The sequence below is a fragment of the Geotrypetes seraphini genome, chromosome 3 (assembly GCF_902459505.1).
Source record: "Geotrypetes seraphini chromosome 3, aGeoSer1.1, whole genome shotgun sequence".
NCBI classification, from domain to species: Eukaryota; Metazoa; Chordata; class Amphibia; order Gymnophiona; family Dermophiidae; genus Geotrypetes; species Geotrypetes seraphini.
This window is the reverse complement of record NC_047086.1, coordinates 191787313-191809030: the sequence shown is the minus strand read 5'-3', so window position 1 is coordinate 191809030 and position 21718 is coordinate 191787313. Positions and strand designations below refer to the sequence as shown.

At 45.4% G+C, this 21718-nt stretch overlaps 1 protein-coding gene across 4 annotated transcripts in view; it reads right to left on the bottom strand.

The window, feature by feature from the left end:
• The window catches only part of PDE1B (phosphodiesterase 1B), a 657058-nt gene that overhangs the window by 87875 nt on the left and 547465 nt on the right, over nt 1-21718 (bottom strand). For all 4 annotated transcript variants that reach the window (XM_033937713.1, XM_033937714.1, XM_033937715.1 and 1 more), the window contains 3 exons: nt 19079-19219; nt 5247-5347; nt 1609-1734 (listed from right to left, as the gene is read on the bottom strand). In XM_033937713.1, the coding sequence (XP_033793604.1) occupies nt 1609-1734; nt 5247-5347; nt 19079-19219 (368 nt within the window). The remainder of the gene's footprint in view (nt 1-1608; nt 1735-5246; nt 5348-19078; nt 19220-21718) is intronic.

The window sequence follows — 21718 nt, the reverse complement described above, 5'->3', positions numbered from 1 at the left end:
TTTCTTTCTAAAATGAAGGAAGCAATGGTAGGCATACAATTACAAGAATACTTATTCCAACATTGTATATTAGATCCTCAACAGTCCGGATTCCATTCTAATCACAGTATACAAACAGTCCTGCTAGCTTTGATTTCCTCCCTAAGAGTTAATGCAGATAAGGTAAATTCTAACAATGGGGAGGGCAGGAGTTGGCTAGTGGTTAGAGCTGCTGCCTGAGCAAACTTAGGTTGCGAGTTCAATCCCAGTCTGCTCCCTGTAATTCTAGGCAAGTCACTTAACCCTCCATTGACCCAGGTACCACAGTTACATTGTGAGCCTCCCAGGACAGATGGAGAAAATGCTTAAGAGATTTTTATTGGGTAGATTAGATCAGTGATAATTCATAATTAATTCATCATGCTGGAGGCAATGAGGGGCCTGTTTTCTAAATTGCAGTGAACTTCTGCAGTTTCACTGGAATCATTGGTAACTACAGAGCCTATGCAATAAATGTTGAAGACGCTGCCAGTACCTGTCCTGCAGTTACCACAAAGGTAAAGAGCATTGCTGACAGCACAGCTGCATCCCCGCTATCAGCAATGAATTATGGAGCCACAGATGCAAAACAGTACCCTCCACCCCTTCTACACAGACTTAAGCCCCATGCTTGGGGGTTTCCAGGTGTTTACCGGGGAAGCAGGAGGTTTATCTGGTTTACCTGAGTGTTCCGAGATTCAAAATAGAGAATGACACGGGGAAAAAATCTGTCCCCGTCACCGCCCCGTCACCGGCCCACCATCCTCTGCACCGCCCCGTCACCGCCGTTCCCTTCACCGCCTCGTCACCGCCATCCCTTTCACCGCCCCGTCACCGCCACTGCCATCCCATTCACCGCCCCGTCACCGTCACCGTCCCCGTCAGAATCCTTTTCCCTTTCACTCCCTCCTTCCAATTTGAGCCGGGAACACTAGCGATCGCACGGTCCCCGCAGCTCACACCCGCCTGCCCAATCGATTCTAGTGTTTAGCCAGCTCTCTCCCTTCTCCTCACCTTAGTTTGTAGATTTTCTTTTTCGGCGACCCGCACGCTATCAGAGAGCCGCGCACACACGGCTGCTCAGTGTTCAATCTTCTGCTCTGCTGCAACTTCCTGTTTCCGGTTGCGTCAGAGCAGAAGATTGAACACTGAGCAGCCGCGCGTGCGCGGCTCTCTGATAGCGTGCGGGTCGCCGAAAAAAAAAATCTACAAACTAAGGTGAGGAGAAGGGAGAGAGCTGGCTAAACACTAGAATCGATTGGGCAGGCGGGTGTGAGCTGCGGGGACCGCGCGATCCTTCATGCCTCACTGCGGGGACAAGACCATTCACCGCCCCGCGGGCGGTGAATGGCCTTGTCCCCGTCGCTGCAGCGACTGCTAGTTTTCTTCCCCGTTTTCGGCGGGTGACCCGCGGCTAAAATGCGGTGGCCGCGGGTAAACCGCCACCGTGTCATTCTCTAGTTCAAAATAGCACTTCTGAACCCTAATGGAAGTCTTGCAATATTGCCACTAGGGATTAAGCTGCCAAATAAAGAGCAGACAGAAATGGAAGGATGGTTCTGCATTTTACAGAAAAAAGAATCAACTTACACAAATTCATCTTTGGTGAGGTTAATTAAAATATTCATCTCGTCTTCCTGCATGATGCGGAACACTGCACTGACGTGATGGTTTTCCAGCACTGAGCGGTCGTTGTATAGCAAAGCACAGTCGGACCTGACAGGAGAGAACAGGTTAAGAGATATCTCACAGCACATGCAGGTTTATACAGAAGTAGTATTAACAGTAAGGGACTAGATTAACTGAAATATTTTCCAGGCCTGCACTGCTTCAGGAATCTAACTAGCCACCACCTGCCCATCCCCAGAGTTATTTCTGTGCTATGGAGCAACTCCCAAAAGATAGAGCAAGGTGTACCAGAAAGCGCAAATACTAGGTTTTTATTTTTTAATCTTTTATGTTAAAACTGTAAACAATAAAATAAAAGCTCCTACCAAGACATGCATTTTATGGTACTATGGCAATAAATTATCCCTTGATGAGAGGGAAAAAATTATGGTCCTTGCTCAGGGGGTAATTTTTAGGGCTGCACTTTGGTTAAAAAGTTTTAATTACAATTAATTGCATTATTTAAAAATTTTCATTATTATTAATTGCACAGTTAAAGGTATATTATTTATTTCCCACTTCCACTCCTTATGGCTCTGGGAAAGTCATTTAACTCTCCATTGTCCCAGGTACAAAAAAAAATACAGGTAAAAGATCCTTAATCCAAAATCCTTGAGACCAGGTATATTTTGATTTTCGAAGCTTTTCGGTTTAAAGAATGGATCTTGTACCTGCATTGTATATACTTCTTCCCTCCCTCTTGCCCCACCCCCACCCCAAAGAGTAATGATCCACCCCCCTCCTGGACCCAACAGCAGGACCCCCAAGGCCTACCCCCAAGGCCTACCATGCTTCCATGGTGGTCTAGTGGGACGTTGGGGCAGAAACAATTCCCTCTTGCTCCTGCCCGTGCTTTCTCAGTGCTGAAAATGGCTGCCAAGACTTCGAGTGGCAGGGAGGGAGGGGTGCACTGATAGCGGGGAAATTTCTGGGTCGAAGAGAGGCCTGACGGTGGGGGTACTGCCAGTTCTGGGGGAGGGGAGGGAGTATGGCTGACAGCAGAAGCAGCAATGGAGAAGGGATGCTACTGAGAGGGAGTGAGGACAAATGCATGCACATATGTATCGTATGTATACTATGTTTACACAAGATTACAGTTAACCATTCTAACTAAGGGCTCCTTTTAAAAAGGTGCTCTAGCGTTTTTAGCGCACGCACCGGATTAACACACGTTGTAGCATGTGCTACCCGAAAAACTACCACCTGCTCAAAAGAAGGCGGCAGCGGCTAGCATGCGCGGCATTTTAGCGCATGCTATTCCACGTGTTAAGGCCCTAGCGCACCTTTGTAAAAGGAGCCCTAAGTATGCTATATTTACACCCTCCTAAATAGGTTAATTGTTATAACTTTTTTAATCTACTGTTTATTTATATGCATCCTACATAGCTCTAGCAATGTGTACTATATTCATCATAGATAATTCTAGTTACACTCATCCTAATTAATTTTATTTATTTATTATTTTGTTTTCTATCCCGTTTTCCCCAAAGAGCTCAGAACGGTTAATTCCATTTACTATCTTGTTTACTATCTAAAACTATATAGTTTGCCTTGGGTGGAATATAGCTTTATGTGAAAACAATTTTATTGAACAAAAGATAAAAGGACAATAGATACAGCAAGAGGTACAGTGCTTGCTCAAAATACAATTTAAACCCCCTCCAATATAACACCCTTTCCACCCCCATCCCCCAATGATATCGGCAACAATGAAAAATACAGCAAGTAACATGAAAGGCAAAGAAAGAGCAAATGTCCCACAATAGCCAAACGGGAAGGCCCCAAACATGATCCCAAACAAAGAGAAATCATGAAAATCAGGGCCCTGGACTCTGATGGGCCCCGAGAAACACAATAAAAAACCTCCCCCCTCCCCTCCCACAAAAGACTGCTATGAGCACACACAGACACATGCACGTAAAAAAAAAAAAATCTCACTGAGGAATAACTAGGAGATCCAAATCCAGAAATGTGGACAATCCCAGGGTCGCTCCCTCCCCCATCACCATCACCACCACCATACTCAAGGCAGATCAGAAGTTTAGTGCATTAAGAATCAGACCTCGGGCTCTAGGAGATAAGAAATCTATATAAGGACCACAAATCTGCAGGAAAAACTTAGACTGATGAAAGAAGCCATGCACCCTGCCCCTCTCCAGCAACATTAAAGCATGTAAGCGATTACACCAAGACCAGTAAGAGGAAGAGTGACACGATACCCATTCCCCCCAAATAATTTTCTTAGCCACCAACCCTGCCTTCTGTACAAACAACCGGCCAACCCCAGGAGGAAATCAAAAGGCTTCATACTTATCCAACAGAAATCCCATTGGAGTGAAAGGTACAGGCGTCTCAATAGAAATTCCAAATAGCGGACCACCCGCTGCTAAATAGACTTGAACACTGGACAGCTCCAAAAAGCATGAAAAAAAGACTTGGGAGCGCTCTTACATTTTTCACACTGATCTGATTCAGCGAAACCAGAATGATATAATTGAACCCAGGTAAAATATGCACGGTGTAAAACTCAAAATTGGCACTCTCGGAGGTCAGCGGGATCGGGATACATTTAATAAGGCAGCCTATATCCAAATCAATCGATAACAGACCTAATTCCGGTGCTCAATGAGCACACATGGCCTCCCAAGACTGAAGTGGAGCAAGAAGACACAAAGCTTTATGGAGCGCCGAAACCGAGAGTCACTCGTCCACAAATTGGACAAAGAAGATGTGAAGTTTACTTCCCAAACCCAACCGAAGGCCCTCCCCAGCCAAGGAATGCACGTAATGGCCCAGTTGAAAATAAGCAAAGGAATCAGTAGCCACAATCCCTTCCTTAAATTGAAAATCACGCCTTGGGGGAAGGGCACTATTGGAACCAAGTACATGTGCCAACAAAGTCATTCCCAACCATGCCCAGCAATGAAAAGAAGTTCAGCCCGGTGAAAACTGAAGATTCCCCTGAAGAGGTAATTGATCTGACACCCCCGGGTGCCCCCCAGGCGTAACACCAAGACCTTCCAAATCTCACGGAGGGATCCCAAGAGAAAGCTAGAACACAAATGAGAGGGGAGGGAAGTCCGCGGGGCATGAAGCAAAGATGATAAGTGCAATGGGTGATAAAAAGCCAGTTCATAGTCAAAGCAGGTATAGACATCCTGCCCTAAAATCCAATCCCCAAGATATCAGAGTAAACAGGCCTGATTGTATGTCCGCAAATCAGGGACACCCATTCCCCCCAGCGACCATGACCCTATCAAATAGTGGACAGCCAGATGTGGCTTTTTACCTCTCCCCCCCAAATCGAGATAAAAGCAGAGAGAGCGATCGGAGATCCTTTTGCAAACGATGAATAGGCAACACCTGCAGAACATAAAGCCATTTCGGGAAAATAATCATATTGAAAAGATAGAATGTAGCTTTAATCCAGCTCCAGATCTAGCAACTGTGCTTCCATGAATAGCCCATTCTCTTTGGATTCCGTTCCATGATAGGTTTACTAATTTCTAAAAGCTAGCAACGAAAACCACCTCACTGCCAAGCTGAGTTTTGGCACTCACTTTGTTTGAATGTGAAAGCTGTTTGTGGTGCCCGTGTGCTCAAAGTCATGGATAGCTGCTGCAAAGATGATGGCCAAGACCTCAATCTCTGTCAGACAGTGCTGTGAAAAGAAATGAGAAAGATTAAATTAGAGAGTTGGGACTGTAACCCGGTCAGCATAGCCTAGCATATCCCAGCCAAATTAAACCTAACTTCTTCCAGGCTCCAAATGCAGTCCATTGGCTGAATCACATCAGCATTTGACAGTGCTTAAGGGACAAAATGTGGAAGAAAGGAAGGCAATTTAATTTTCCATTAAAATAAACCAGTGAAGGAGGACATTCAGAAAAGGGAAAGCTGGTAAACAAAGTTAATTTTGTATCCAATCAAAACGACCAATTCCCTTCCAAATACAGAGAGTTGGTGTTGTGCCTTTCATGAGAGGATATCCCATCCGAAGACAGGCATAACATATCTTGTGCAAGGTTTCTAGAAATATAGAAAGAGAAAATGACTGCAGATAAAACCAAGTCCATCATCCCCCCTCCCCCAGTACCTTTTTTAATCTCCCTTAAATACCTCCCTCGCTGGCCGGCTTCCGGCTGCCTCCTCCAGTCTCCGCAGCTTATAGATTGAATTTACAAACATGAGTGCTGGGTGCGGCTTGCTTATAATGCGTGGCCTATCTAAAGACATCCCCCCTGTAAATCATCCCCCCCGTACCTTTTTAAATCCCCCCTCGCTAAACGGCTGCCTCCTCCAATCTCGTGGCCAGCGGTGCAGGGCAGGAGCGATCTTTTCGCCATCCAGCCTGACCCAACGCTGCTTCCTGAATGGCTGCCATCAGTTCTCTCGGAACTCGTGAGAACTGAGGCCAACCATTCAGGAAGTGGGGCCAGGCTGGATGCCGAAAAGATCGCTCCTGCCCTGCACCGCTGGCCACAAGATTGGAGGAGGCAGCCGTTTAGCGAGGGAGGGATTTAAGGGGGATTTAAAAAGGTACGGGGGGATGATTTACAGGGGGGATGTCTTTAGATAGGACACCCATTATAAGCAAGCCGTACCCAGTACTCATGTTTGTCAATTCAATCTATAAGCTGCGGCCTATAGTTGGGGGAAATACAGTAATGCTGTGTATGTCTGTTAAAATCCACCTAGATCTATGGATAGTGCAGAATAGAAATGTAGAAAACAAATCAATGTTGCTATGCCCCACATTACCCCTCTCCTCAAGTCACTTCATTGGTTCCCTATTCGTTTCTGCATACAGTTCAAACTACTCTTGCTGATCTACAAGTTTATTCGCTCCGCAGCTCCTCAGTACCTCTCATCTCTCCCCACACTCCCCTCCAGGCACTCCGCTCATCGGATAAGTCTCTTATCTGCACCCTTCTCCTTTACGGCCAACTCTAGATTCCGTCCCTTCAACTTTGCTGCACCGTATGCCTGGAACAAACTGCCTGACTCGGTACATCAAGCTCCATCTCTGGTAGTATTTAAATACAGATTTCTTCAATTCCAAACTCCAACCCACCTGTCTTCTCATTCCCTCTGTAATTCCCCCACCTGAGCACTGTGTATTGATGCAAGAGAGATGGAAAGAGACAAGGGGAATTGCAAGTGATCAACGCCTGGATGAGACGATGGTGCGAAGACGAAGGCTTCGACTTCGTGCGCAACTGGACGGCGTTCTGGGGAAAAAGTAAATACTACAGAAGGGATGGACTACACCTCAACAAGGAAGGAGCAAGAGTTTTGGCAGGCAACATGAAGAAAGCAATAGAGAAGGCTTTAAACTGAAGGACAGGGGAAAGCCGACAGTCGACCACCGGTCGATGGCACGGACAACAGGATGCCCCGACGTAGGAACAAAGGACTACTACTCATACACAAGAGAGGTCGACCTCACAGCCAACAAAGGAGAACAAGCAGGAAGGGACAACTCAGACACAGGAGGGGATGACCACACAGCAAACATGGGAGATAACACAGGAGCAGTAAAGGATACCGTAAATGAAACTGTAAGGACAGCCAAGAGTAGAAGGTCCAAAAAGGTAACACGAAGGGAACTTAGATGTATGTATACAAATGCTAGAAGTCTAGGAAACAAAATGGGAGAACTAGAGACGATAGCAAGACATGAGAACATGGATATCATTGGCATAACAGAAACATGGTGGAATGAAGAAAACAAATGGGACACAGTACTACAGGGATACAAACTATATAGAAGGGATCGAGAAGGGCAGAAAGGTGGAGGTATTGCCCTATATGTTAAGGAAGGAATAGATTCTGTTGGAATGATTACAACAGACAGGAAAGAGAAGCTGGAGTCCCTCTGGATCAAAATTCCTGGTCACAATGGCGCAGATACAAAAATTGGCCTTTACTATCGTCCCCCAGGACAGGCGGAGGTCACTGACTCAGAAATGATGGAGGAAATCAAACAAGTATGCAAGACAGGCAATGTAGTTATATTGGGAGACTTCAATTTCCCAGGAATAGACTGGAAACTAGGAGCCTCCAACTGCGGCAAGGAGGCCAAGTTCCTGGAGGTGCTAGGGGATTGCTTCCTGGAGCAAATGGTAAAAGAGCCGACAAGAGGCGACGCCACCTTGGACTTGGTCCTAAATGGTCTCACCAGACCGATAACAGAAGTAGAAGTCATGGTTCCACTGGGAACGAGTGATCACAATGTAATCAACTTTAAACTTGACATCGGGAAAGGGAAACATGCCAAAACCTTAACCACCACCTTAAACTTTAAAAAGGGTAAATACGATTGCATGAGAGCCATGGTAACAAAACGACTCGAGAAGATGGTGGACAAACTTGAAACAGTAGACCAGGCATGGTGCCTATTGAAAAATACTATTGCAGAAGCACAAGATCTCTACATTCCGAGGATTTCCAAAGATCGGAGAACTAAAGGCAAAGGAGAACCAGCATGGCTTACCATACAGGTGAAGGAAGCCATAAAAGAAAAGAAGGACTCTTTCAAAAAATGGAAATGCACGAAGACAACCGAAGCCTGGAACAAACATAAAGATGAACAGAAGAAATGTCACAAGGCGGTGAGGGATGCAAAACAGGACTATGAGGAAAAAATAGCCCGGGAGGCCAAAAACTTCAAGCCCTTCTTTAGATACGTGAAAGGGAAAAAACCTGCAAAAGAGGCAGTGGGACCCCTGGACGACATGGGAAGAAAAGGGTACATCAAGGAAGATAAACAAATCGCAGACAAACTAAATTCCTTCTTTGCGTCTGTCTTTACGAAGGAGGACACCTCAACAATACCTGAAGTGGAGAAACTGTTTACAGGAGAAATAAAGGACAGCCTCACCACAGTTGAAGTGAACTTAGATCAGATATACTACCAGATCGACAAACTTAAAAGTGACAAATCCCCTGGACCGGATGAAATTCACCCGAGAGTCTTGAAGGAATTGAAGGTCGAAATCGGAGAGTTACTGCAAAAACTTGCAAACCTGTCAATCAGAACTGGTCAGATACCAGACGACTGGAGGAAAGCGAACGTCACGCCAATTTTCAAAAAAGGATCGAGAGGAGAACCGGGCAACTATAGACCTGTGAGTCTTACATCTGTCCCCGGCAAGATGATTGAATCACTGATCAAGGATAGCATAGTTCAGCACTTGGACACACATGACTTGATGAAACCCAGTCAACATGGATTCAGGTGAACAGTTTGGTGAATATTATCCCGCACTTGCCTCCCATGAATAAACTTCAACTGGTCATCATGTATAAGAACATAAGAACATTGGATTCAGGAAAGGGAAATCGTGTTTGACGAATTTACTCCAATTCTTTGAGACCGTGAACGAGCAAATTGATAGTGGAAAGCCGGTGGACATAATATACTTGGACTTCCAGAAAGCATTTGACAAAGTTCCACACAAAAGACTTCTTAGGAAACTACAAAGCCATGGCATAGAGGGAGATATACAAAGATGGATAGGCAAATGGCTGGAAAACAGGAAGCAGAGAGTGGGCATAAATGGGAAGTTCTCCGACTGGGAGAAAGTGACTAGTGGTGTACCCCAAGGCTCGGTACTTGGGCCGATCCTTTTTAATATTTATATCAATGACCTGGAAAACGGAACATCCAGTGAGATCATCAAGTTTGCAGACGACACAAAACTCTGCCGGGCAATCAGATCGCAGGAGGACAGTGAGGAACTCCAGAGCGATTTGTGTCGGTTAGAAAAATGGGCGGAGAAATGGCAGATGAAGTTCAACGTGGAGAAATGCAAGGTAATGCATTTAGGCAGTAAAAATAAGGAATACGAGTACAGAATGTCAGGTGCAACTCTGGGAAAAAGTGAACAAGAAAGGGATCTGGGTGTACTGATAGATAGGACCCTGAAGCCGTCGGCACAATGCGCAGCAGCGGCAAATAAGGCAAATAGAATGTTGGGCATGATAAAGAAAGGAATCTCGAGTAGATCGGAGAAAGTTATAATGCCGCTTTATAGGGCAATGGTCAGACCCCACTTGGAATACTGCGTCCAACATTGGTCTCCCTACTTAAAGAAGGATATAAAACTGCTGGAGAGGGTGCAGAGACGAGCAACTAAACTAGTGAAGGGTATGGAGAAACTGGAATATGAGGATCGACTTAAAACACTGGGATTGTTCTCCCTTGAGAAAAGGAGACTGCGTGGGGATATGATCGAAACCTTCAAAATACTGAAAGGAATCGACAAAATAGAGCAGAAAAAACTATTTACATTGTCCAATTTGACACGGACAAGAGGACATGAAATGAAGCTAAGGGGGGGCAAGTTCAGGACTAATATCAGGAAGTTCTGCTTCACACAGAGAGTGGTTGACATCTGGAATACTCTCCCAGGGGAGATTATTGCGGAATCGACAGTCCTAGGCTTCAAAAGCAAACTAGATGCATATCTCCTTGAGAGAGGCATATAAAGATATGGTTGGCTATAAAATAAGCCAGGTGTATACCTAGCAGGGCCTCCGCGTGTGCGGATCGCCGGACTTGATGGACCGAAGGTCTGATCCGGAGATGGCGCTTCTTATGTTCTTATGTTCTTATGGTCCAGTTTGTCTGACTTGACCAGATTGTAAGCTCTTTTGAGCAGGGACTGTCTCTTCTATATTTTGATGTACAGTGCTGCATATGTCTAGTAGTGCTACAGAAATTATTAGTAGTAGTAGCAGTAGTAAAGATGATCAAACTAGTAGATCTAAAACCAGCTTTTTAAAACATTACTTTGAGATATTTCATTGTTTGATATACAGAAAATCCATCATGATACTGCTACCAGGGCTGCTTCTCTAAAACAGTTTGTTTCGGCTTTCTTGTGAAAAGATTAAAGGTTTTAATTAAACTTTCTGGATACCTGTAGTAAAATACCTTAAGCTGTTTAACTGTAAAGGCGTTACTAGGAGTCACTCAGTGGACTGGGTCTATGTTGTGGGCTGTTTAAGTCTGCATTTGTTACTGTGCTAATAAAAAAAAGTAAAAAAAAAAAAATAATAATAATTATTTGTCTAATTAAATTGGTAGATGATGGCAGGAAAAGGCAAGCCATAAAAGTCCATGCTGTCAAATTGCCAACTCCAGAAGCTTGAGAACTTGTATAATCATTACTCCTTATCCAAGCCAGCTCTGTTCTGAGCAGACTGGGCATACAAGTTCTTGCATTTAATTGAACCCCATCTCCTAATGTTTGACCGCCATGTTCTATGAGTTGACTACACTGGTTAGATTATTGAATCATTCCCCAAGTCCTTGCTAGATGGACACCAGTCTATATTGGGGGCTTGTATGCTGTGCTGTTTGTTTGTAGCCTCCTAACTACTTGGATTTTTTTGTGACAATCTTTTGGCTGTTTTCCTTGCTAGATGGTGCCCAGCTACCAACCTGCTACATCAACCCAGAATGTTGGGAACTACAGCTGGTTTCTGGGAAGTGAAAAACTGTTGGTATCAACCTGGTTAACCCATAACCTATGGAGTCTTAAAGACACATATCTACAGTACGGTGTCTGTATTCACATGCCACTTGGGCACATGAGTGAACAGAATATTGTCACTTTCACGGGTAAGTGTATACTTACATGTGTTAAGTGGCAGCAAAACACTAAGGTGGCAATTTGATAAGTACAATAGGTGCCTCTTGATGCTGCAAGGAGAATGCCTAGTCTATAACACTGGAAAAAGTTATTCGAGTCTACCTTCGAATATCAAGGTCCCAAATTTGGAACAACCCACCAGAGTGTATGCACCAGCACCACTTCAGGAAATTGTTAAAGACATATCTCTTTTCTTTGTAATTCTCATCTCCTGTTTATAATTCTTATATGTTACATTCAATTATAAGTTGGAATCATATTGTAATTGCAATGAATTTCTAGAGATCTTGTTGAATCCTTGCAGGGTATAAAAAATTGTATTGTATGGTATGGTATAGCAGCATCTCAATATTCCATTATTTATAATCTGGTTTTGGCACATCTTATGTTTACACACCCACAGTTACATCAGCCATAGACCTGGCATAACCGAGGGCACCAAAATGTGGCAATAATGCTAACAACATACATTATTCTGTAAGTTATCAGTATAACAAAGAGCCCCACCCACATTCCTCTTATGCTCTGCCCCCATGTACACCCACTTTGAATTTGCACACAAAAGCACTTACATGTCCCCCTTGCAAAATGGGAATGGGGACTTGTATACCGCTTTTTTGTCACGTTGGCATTTCAAAGCTCACATTCAAAATGGTGGGCACTGGAGGATTAAGTGACTTGCCCAGGGTCACATGGAGCAGCACCGGGATTTCATCTCACAACTTCTGGATGCAGAGGCAGCAGATCAACCAATGAGCCATAGCTTAGGGCAGTGATTCCCAACCCTGTCCTGGAGGAACACCAGGCCAATCGGGTTTTCAGGCTAGCCCTAATGAATATGCATGAGAGAGATTTGCATATGATGGAAGTGCAAATTTGCTTCATGCATATTCATTAGGGCTAGCCTGAAAACCCAATTGGCCTGGTGTTCCTCCAGGACAGGGTTGGGAACCACTGGCTTAGGGCACTGTAGTGTGCAAGTGCCATTATTCACTGCACATATGTTTGCAAAGCAGTATGCAGCCGTGAGCACTCAGTTATAGAATTACTCTTTAACTGCTATTCTGTAATGCCATATGTAAGTGGAATAGGGGGGGGGAGATTATGTAAATAAAGCTAAAAAATAAGCATGAAAGAAATCAGAGCTAAGCGCTATCCTTAACTTTGGCACCAAACTTATGCCTGCTGAAACCTGGTGTAAATCTTAGCACCCATGTTAGGCACTCTTATCCAGTATTCTATAACTACACGTGTAACTTTTTGGCATGCCCAACATGCCCATGTCCTTCCTATGGTCACACCTCCTTTTGGGATATGCACTATGGGACTTAGGGATCTTGTTTTATAGAATGGTGCTTAGGTAGAAGCGTGCAAAAATTTCGGTAGCATGACCAAATGTAGCATCGCACATAGAATCCAATGGATAGTGCGTAATTACAAGGGGCATTCACATTGGCAGTGAATGGGAGAAACATGGGTGAGGTTGTCACTTATACAGGAATAACTTATAGAATACTGAAAAGTATGATCTTAAGAATAGCCAAAGTGGGGCAGATCAATGATCCAACTAGCCCGGTATCCTGCTTACAAAAGTGGCCAATCCAGGTCACAAGTACCTGACAGAAATAGTAGCAATACTTCATGCAACTAATCCCAGGGCAGTGGTTTTCCCCATGTCTGTCCCAGGAGTAGATTAAGGACTTTTCCTTCAGGAACTTGTCCAAACCTTCTCTATACCCAGATACGCTAATTGCTGTTATCACATCCCCTGGCAACAATTCCAGAGCTTAACTATTCTTTGAGTGAAAAAAAATATTTCCTCTTATTTGTTTTAAAAGCATTTCTGTGTCCCCTAGTCTTGTACTTTTTGAAAGTTGCGCACATCCTTGCCACATTTAAGCATCTGCATTTACGTCAGGTCTACGACTGGTGTTAAGTTCAGGTGCCTAAATGCAGTGGCGTACCTAGGGTATGTGGCACCCGGGGCCCATCATTTTTTGACACCCCCCCCCCTCATGGAAAAATTTTTTTTTTTTTTTTTTTGCAATAACCATGAAATGGAATAAATGGTCAGAATAGAAACAGGCAGTGAAAATTTTCTTTTATTGAACCTCATTTATGTAACCATTATTCCAAACATAACATAACATAAATTATGTCGGAATTGTCATGACATCAGAAGTACATATGGAGTAGTTGCAGGTGATGCTTGGGACAGTTCTGATTATGTTAGTTTGGTTTTATGTGTTTTTTGAATAGAAGGGTTTTTATTTCTTTTTTTAAGGTTTTGTAGTTTGTGGTCGAGGTCAATAGGTTGTAGAGTTGGGGGTCAAGTGTTGCAGCTCGAATGGCTAGGAGGTTGTCGAACAGTTTTTTTCTTTTGACGTTTTTGGTTGGAGGGTGTGTGAATGGTGCGTGAGTTCTCCTATGTCTGTTTGAAGTGGATTGAATTATTTAGCTGAAGAAATTAGTTACCCCCCCATTCCACACACATTAATTCTCTTCCATTTTTGTTCCCATTATAAAAAAACACTGATAAGTTCCCAGGAAAAAAATACATTAAAATAAGAAGTGAAAACAAAGGCACCTACAGATGAGAACATAACATAAGAATAGCCTAACTGGGTCACACCAATGGTCCATCATGCCCAGTAGCCCATTCTCATGGTAGCCAATAGTGCTGCCCGATTCAGAGAAAAATATTTCATTCGATTCGATTCACCCTGTTGAATCGATTTTTCGATTAGATTCACTGTTAATGACACCGCTTTTTAAGTTTAAACAAAGTATAACAATAAATTTCACAACAACAACAAATTTCACAAAGTACTTAAAAAAAAAAAAATCACATTTTTCCAGAACTGATTCTCACCTTCCATCCCCAGCCCCCAAGACTTACCAGACCCCCCTGCCGATGCATTTACTTACTGCCTGAACTGGATATTAAATCGTGGGGAAGAGAGGAGAAATGCGGGGAAAGAGCCAGCCAAAACTAGTATTTGTTGCTGCTGAGTGCACCAATCCAGGGCAAGCAGACGCTTCCCCCATGTCTTAATAACAGACAATGGACTTTTCCTCCAGGAATTTGTCCAAACCTTTCTTAAAACCAGCTACGCTATCTACTTTTAACATAACTTCTGGCCACTTCATTTTTAAGCTTAGATCTTTCCTTCCAAACAGAGACCTTGCTAGATGTCAAATACAGCACAAGGTAACTTCACATGGACTTAACTGTGCAGGAAATGAATCTCCTCATACACCCACCATATAGTGCAAAAATGTGCAAAGGTCTGTTTTTTTCTTTCGATCACTACATAGCCTAATGCCACACAAGCAGCGCTGTTACAAACATATTCTGAAGGTCAATGCTAAGGTTGACAAAGTTTCCTTCCTTGGACCAGAAGGAGATACTGACAAACCACTGGAAGAGATTCTAAAACAACTACCCAGAAATAACACCCAAAGACCCACTCAGTGTGTGAACCAGTTGAGTGGAGTGGACTAACTGGGGGTGGAAATGGGCCCAGAGTTTGCTCAGCAGAATTTCCCAGACTACCTCTTCCTCTCAACACACTGACATGCTACCACCACCACCAACACTAGGAACACCTCACCGAGTATGCCAGCAATGCTTATAAACTTTATAAAACACATTATTATATTTTCTTATAAAGCATATATTTTAACTGAACTCAGCCTTGCCATTCACAAAAATAGAAAAGTTCCCATTTCAAGCTGTCTCATGTACACTTTTCAAATCTAACATATTGTAATCACAAAACAGAAAATAAAATTATTTTTTCTACCTTTTGTTCTCTGATCAATATTCAAATCTTGTTGGTCCCAGGCTCTTGTTGTCTTGCTTGCCAGGGTCTCCTTTCTCCGTGCTAACCATCCGTCTGCCATCTCTGTTCTCCCCTTCCGTTTCCCTTCCCTCTCCCGGAGATCTGGCATCTTTCCTTTTTTTTGTCTCCATCCACAGATTCACCTTTTCTCAACTCCCCACCACCCCAGGATCCACCATCTCTCCCTTTCTGTTCCCAACTATCCTCCTATCCAGTATCTCTATCCCCCCTCCACACCATCCCCTGTTTCCAAGTTCTCTCCCTTTCTGTTCCTTCCCTCCCTAAATCCCATTATGCACCATCTCTCTCCCACTCCTCTGTTTTTAGACCCATTATTTCTAACCCCCAAAGTCTGGCATATGCACGTATCTTTGAACCCCCCCTTCCCTCTCTCCCTCTGTGTACTTTTACACCAGGACCCCCCTCCCCCGAAGGTCTGTCCCCCCTCAGAAGGGCTACACCCCACCCCTGAAGACCTGCACCCCCGAAGGACTTTACCTCCCACCCGAAGGTCTGTCCCCCTCTGAACGCCTAAACCCCACCCCTGAAGGCCTGCACCCTCCCCGAAGGATTGTACCCCCACCCGAAGGTCTGTCCCCCCCTGAAGGCCTGCACCCATCCCGAAGGCCTGCACCCACCCCGAATGCCTGCACCCACCCCGAAGGCCTGCACCCACCCCGAAGGCCTGCACCCCCGAAGGCCTGTCCCCCCCCTTGAAGGCCTGACCCCCCCTTGAAGGCCTGCCTGCTTGTCCCCCCTTGAAGGCCTATCCCCCCTTAAAGGTCTGCCTGTCCCACCCCCTTGTAGGCCTGTCCCCCCTTAAAGGTCTGCCTGTCCCACCCCCTTGTAGGCCTGTCCCCCCCTTGAAGGCCTGACCCCCCCTTGAAGGCCTGCCTGCTTGTCCCCCCTTGAAGGCCTGTCCCCCCCTTGAAGGTTGGCACCCCCCCAAAGGCCTGCACCCCCTTGAAGGCCTGTCCCACCCCCTTGTAGGCCTGTCCCCCCCTTGAAGGCCTGCCTGCTTGTCCCCCCTTGAAGGCCTGTCCCCCCCCTTGAAGGCCTGCACCCCCCCTTGAAGGTTGGCACCCCCCCAAAGGCCTGCACCCCCTTGAAGGCCTGTCCCACCCCCTTGTAGGCCTGCCCCCCCCTTGAAGGCCTGCCTGCCTGTCCCCCCCTTGAAGGCCTGCACCCCCTTGAAGGTCTGCACCCCCCCCCCGAAGGCCTGCACCCCCCCGAAGGCCTGTCCCCCCACTTGAAGGCCTGCCTGCCTGTCCCCCCCTTGAAGGCCTGCACCCCCTTGAAGGTCGGCACCCCCCCCTGAAGGCATGCACCCCCCCTGAAGGCCTGTCCCCCCTTGAAGGCCTGTCCCCCCCCCTTGTAGGCCTGCACCCCCTTGTAGGCCTGTCCCCCCCCCCCCCTTGTAGGCCTGTCCCCCCCTTGAAGGCCTGCCTGCCTGTCCCCCCCTTGAAGGCCTGCACCCCCTTGAAGGTCTGCACCCCCCCCCCGAAGACCTGCACCCCCCCTTGAAGGCCTGCCTGCCTGCCTGCCTGTCACCCCCCTCCCCCTTGAAAGTCTGCCTGCCCACCCGCCCGCCCCACCCTGAAGGCCTGATGCCCCGACCCACCCCGAAGGACCATTCGCCCCCCTGGCCTCCCCGCACTACCTATGAAGCAGCCGCAGCAGGATCGCGACGTCAGCTATCTTTGCGCTGCTTAGGAGCTGCTTCCTGCGCCGGGCTACCTTAAGCTACTGCCCCCCCCACGCCCGAAGGACCGCTCACCCCACTGACCTTCCAGCACACCTATGAAGCAGCCCGCAGCAGGATCGCGACGTCAGCAATCCCTCAGCTGCTTGGGCGCTGCTTCCTGCGCCGCGGTCCCGCCCCCTCCTCTGACGTCAGAGGAGGGACGGGACCGCGGCACAGGAAACAGCGCCCAAGCAGCTGAGGGATTGCTGACGTCGCGATCCTGCTGCGGGCTGCTTCATAGGTGTGCTGGAAGGTCAGTGGGGCGAGCGGTCCTTCGGGCGTGGGGGGGGGGGACTGAGCGGCAAGGCCGGGAACACCCCCTCAGGGCTGGTACCCGGGGCGGCCCGCCCCCCCCGCCCCCCCCTAGGTACGCCACTGCCTAAATGTTAGGCATGTTGATGCCAGGTTATGACAATATTCTATAATGGAATCTGAGCGCCCAGATCAGTGGTGTAGCAAGGGTGAGAAGTGCCCAGGAGGCACCCCTCCCCTGCCCCTCATGCCACGTGCACCTTTTCCTTCCCCCATACCTCATTAATGTTCACAGTGTAAGCAGCAACCCCTTACTTGCTGCTCATGCCAGCGTCAGCTCTTCCTCTGACGTCACTTCTAGGCATGGGTCCAGGAAGTGATGTCAGAGGAAGAGCCGACACTGGCGCAAGCAGCAGGTTGGGGTTGCTGCTTGTGCCGTAAACGTTAACAAAGTACGGGGGAAAGGAAGCGGCACGCGTGCGCAGTAGTGGGGGAGGGGAAGAGATGCTGGAGCCCAGGACAAAACGTCCCCCCTCCTTACTATGCCACTGACCCAGATGTTTTTGTAGAGTAGGCTTTCATCACAGAGAATCACAGCGCCTAAAAGGAAGCACTTGTTATAAAACTGCTTCCATTCCTTGTCTTTCAGTGGATTGATATATTCTTCAGCTAGCTAACAGAGAATATACTAGACCTCTGAACCACAGATCATAAGTATCGTATTTACACAAAGTGATGGCAAACGTAGCATGGCAGAATATTGTCGGACAAATATAGATGATGCATTGGGTAAAACCACATCTGGCAAGTTTAATGAATGACACTCTCTTAACTCATTAACACATAAAAAGAATCTCTCAGTACAATAAAACCTTGGTTTGCAAGCATAATTCGTTCCAGAAGCATGCTTGTAATCCAAGACACTCATATATCAAAGCGAATTTCCCCATAAGAAATAATGGAAACTCAGACGATTCGCTCCACAACCCAAAAACTTTAATACAAAATACTATATGTACTTGTATTGCAAGACTTCGCTCATTTAGAACAGTCACTACACTCCTGCAGTGTCAGAGAGAGAAGAACCATTGGCTTAGTTGTGATGTGTGTATACTGTATGTACTTGTACTGCAAGACCTTGCTTGTATATCATGTTAAAATTTAATAAAACATTTTGCTTGTCTTGCAAAACACTTGCAAACTAAGTTACTTGCAATCCAAGGTTTTACTGTACTTTCAAATTTGGAAGAGATGTGATCTAGAGGTTCAAGGATGGCACAAATCAGAATTTCCTTTAGAAAACTAGGCTGAGCCTTGCTTTCAATGCTGCCTCTATGGGGACATGATCGAAACATTCAAGATACTGAAGGGAATAGACTTAGTAGATAAAGACAGGCTGTTCACCCTCTTCAAGGTAGGGAGAACGAGAGGGCACTCTCTAAAGTTAAAAGGGGATAGATTCTGTACAAATGTAAGGAAGTTCTTCTTCACCCAGAGAATGGTAGAAAACTGGAATGCTCTTCTGGAGTCTGTTATAGGGGAAAACACCCTCCAGGGATTCAAGACAAAGTTGGACAAGTTCTTGCTACACTGGAACATACGCAGGTGAGGCTGGACTCATTTAGAGCACTGGTCTTTGACCTAAGGGCCGCTGCGTGAGCGGACTGCTGGGCATGATGGACCACTAGTCTGACCCAGCAGCGGCAACTCTTATGATCTTATATTATGTTCACCCATATCACTCTATCTGCATACTGCAAGTAGTGCGGCGTTGCTCATTAATATTTGAGATTCCCCACTGTACACCATAAAACACTATACAAAATATAGCAGGAAGCAGTGTATTAATACCCTCAACCCTCAGGCATCTCCCACTACAGGATACATACCACCATGCCTGTACGCAGCAGGAAGCAGTGAACAGTCTGTGTGACATCTGCCGCATGGATCTGGTTGTGATATGGATTTCTATACTTTCCATAGCCACTCTCCAAACAGTCCAGAAAAGACATTAAAAATACCACAGGGATCTGGGAAAAAAAACATCAAAAGAAACCGATGAGTGATCTACTATAAAGTCTGTGTACCTGCAGTGTATACAGAATCGGTATAGCTTAATTCTAGACTCCACTGTTGTCAGCACTGAAGCCTAGACAATGGAATGACCGCTCACAGCCAAAAAAAGATACTCGTAATTTAGGAGCCCACACTCTTCTCTGGAAACCACAGTCTTTAGATGCCTGAAAATTATGAGAAATGGAGACATCTATGATATTTGGGCATCAGACAATAAATGCAACGTCTACAAAGTATGCTCAGAAGTCATCAGTTTATTTCATAGTCATCTATATGTTTATTAAAATCTTTATATAACACATATACAACCAAACAGGATCAAAGCGGTTTATAATATAACTCAATTCAAATTATGAAAAGAACTCCATTTAAATAGAAAAGAAAAAGAAAGGGGGAAAAAAGCATTTCTAATACACAGGGCTTCTTTTACTAAGCTGCAATAGCGTTTTTAGCACGCGCTAAACTCCCGCTACGTGGCTAGAACTAATGCCAGCTCAATGCTGATGTTAGCGTCTAGCGCATGTGGCAATTTTTTTTTTTTCATTTATTCAATTTTCTATACCATTCTCCCAGGGGAGCTCAGAACGGTTTACATGCATTTATTCAGGTACTCAAGCAATTTTCCCTTTCTGTCCCGGTGGGCTCACAATCTATCTAACGTACCTGGGGCAATGGGGGGATTAAGTGACTTGCCCAGGGTCACAAGGAGCAGCATGGGTTTGAACCCACAACCTCAGGGTGCTGAGGCTGTAGGCTTAACCACTATGCCACACTCTCCCCTTATTCTGCACGCGCTAAGCTTGCGCTAAAACCACTATCGCAGCTTAGTAAAAGGAGCCCATAATATCCTATAATATCCAAATTAATAAACAAAATTAATTAATTAATACAAATTTTAAAATTATAAACATTTATAAATGCCGACTACAATCCCAAATTCATCTCATCAATTTAAAAAGGCCATTTGAAAAAAATGTGCCTTTAAATGTCTTGAAATTTTGAAAAGATTCCTCCTTTCTCAATTCTACAGGCAAGCTGTTCCGTAATATTGGGATTAGATTTCAAAAATGCACAATTTTTAGTTGAGGCCAGATGAGCCTTTGAAATACAGGGAACAACTACTCTGTTATCATTCAAAGATTTTAATAAACACCTAAGTGCATAGAACAACACCAAGTTAGAAAGGCCAGGCGAAACCAAATCAAAGGCTGCATAAGTTAAATATGGGAAAAGACATCCTACCAATTTAAGCCAATGTTGCAACTGTAGAGCTCCATAGGCTTCTACCAGAGATAAGAGCTGAGTCTAGAGGGTAAGGGGGGGTACGGATAAAAGTAATTGGATTTGATATACTGCCTTTCTGTGGTAAATCAAAGCTTGCAAAGGTAACGTTCTTAGATTTGGAAGTACAGTATTCCTTCTGGCGATGTAAATGTTGAGCGATGCAACATCTCCCAAAGGTTTTTAATGATCAGTGGTATAAAAGTATGAAATACAGGTACAAAATCCTTTATCCAAAATTCAAAAAACTAAAAAGCTCCAAAACCCAAAATTTTTTGTAACATTACTCATTTGTATAAAAAAGCTTACTTTTAGCGTCAAAAGTGAAACCTGGACCCAAAGTCACTGTAAAGACTTCTCTCTACGCTGATAGTAGTTCAGTTTTTTCATCTTACCTCACACTGGTGTACCTCTGAGGTGTTGCCAGTGGTGTCAGGTCAAAAGCGCGCCGGGACAAAGGCGCGAGCAGACAATTGAGCGCAGCGTGGAGGCGCGCGCCAAAGAAAATCACTGTTTTTAGGGCTCGCGCCGCATTGTGGGGCCGTTGTGGGGGGTTTGGGGGGTTGTAACCCCCCACATTTTACTGAAAACTTCACTTTTTCCCTGTTTTTAGGGAAAAAGTTAAGTTTACAGCAAAATGTGGGGGGTTACAACCCCCCAAACCCCCCACAACGCTGGCGCGATTTGTATTAAGTAAAGTGGGGATGCTCCCCCCGTTGGAGCCCCTAAAAACAGTAATTTTCTTCGGCGCGCACCTCCGTCTTGTGCTCAGTTATCGGCACGCGCCTTTGTCTTCCGCGTTGTTGTCTATGAACCGTTGCCAGTGGCCGCAGTGATTCTTATTTGTTGCCAGGAAGGAAAGAGAAAGTGATGTCAGCAAAGCAGGAGGTGACAGCGAGAAGCCGGCAGAGCTGCAGCAGTCAATGAATATGAATCACTATGGCCGCTGGTACCATTCGAAAAACTGAAAAATTCTAAAATCTGAAATGTCTCTGGTCCCACGCATTTCGAATAAAAGACTGTGATCCTGTATAGGCAATTGATGTCACCAAAAAGCAGAAAAGAGGTATGTAACAAACATAACATAAAATTTTATTTATAGCCCACTCAGCCTTACAGTTCACAACAGCTTACAAAAGAGGCAAACTGTATAAAAACAGCAAAAATATAAA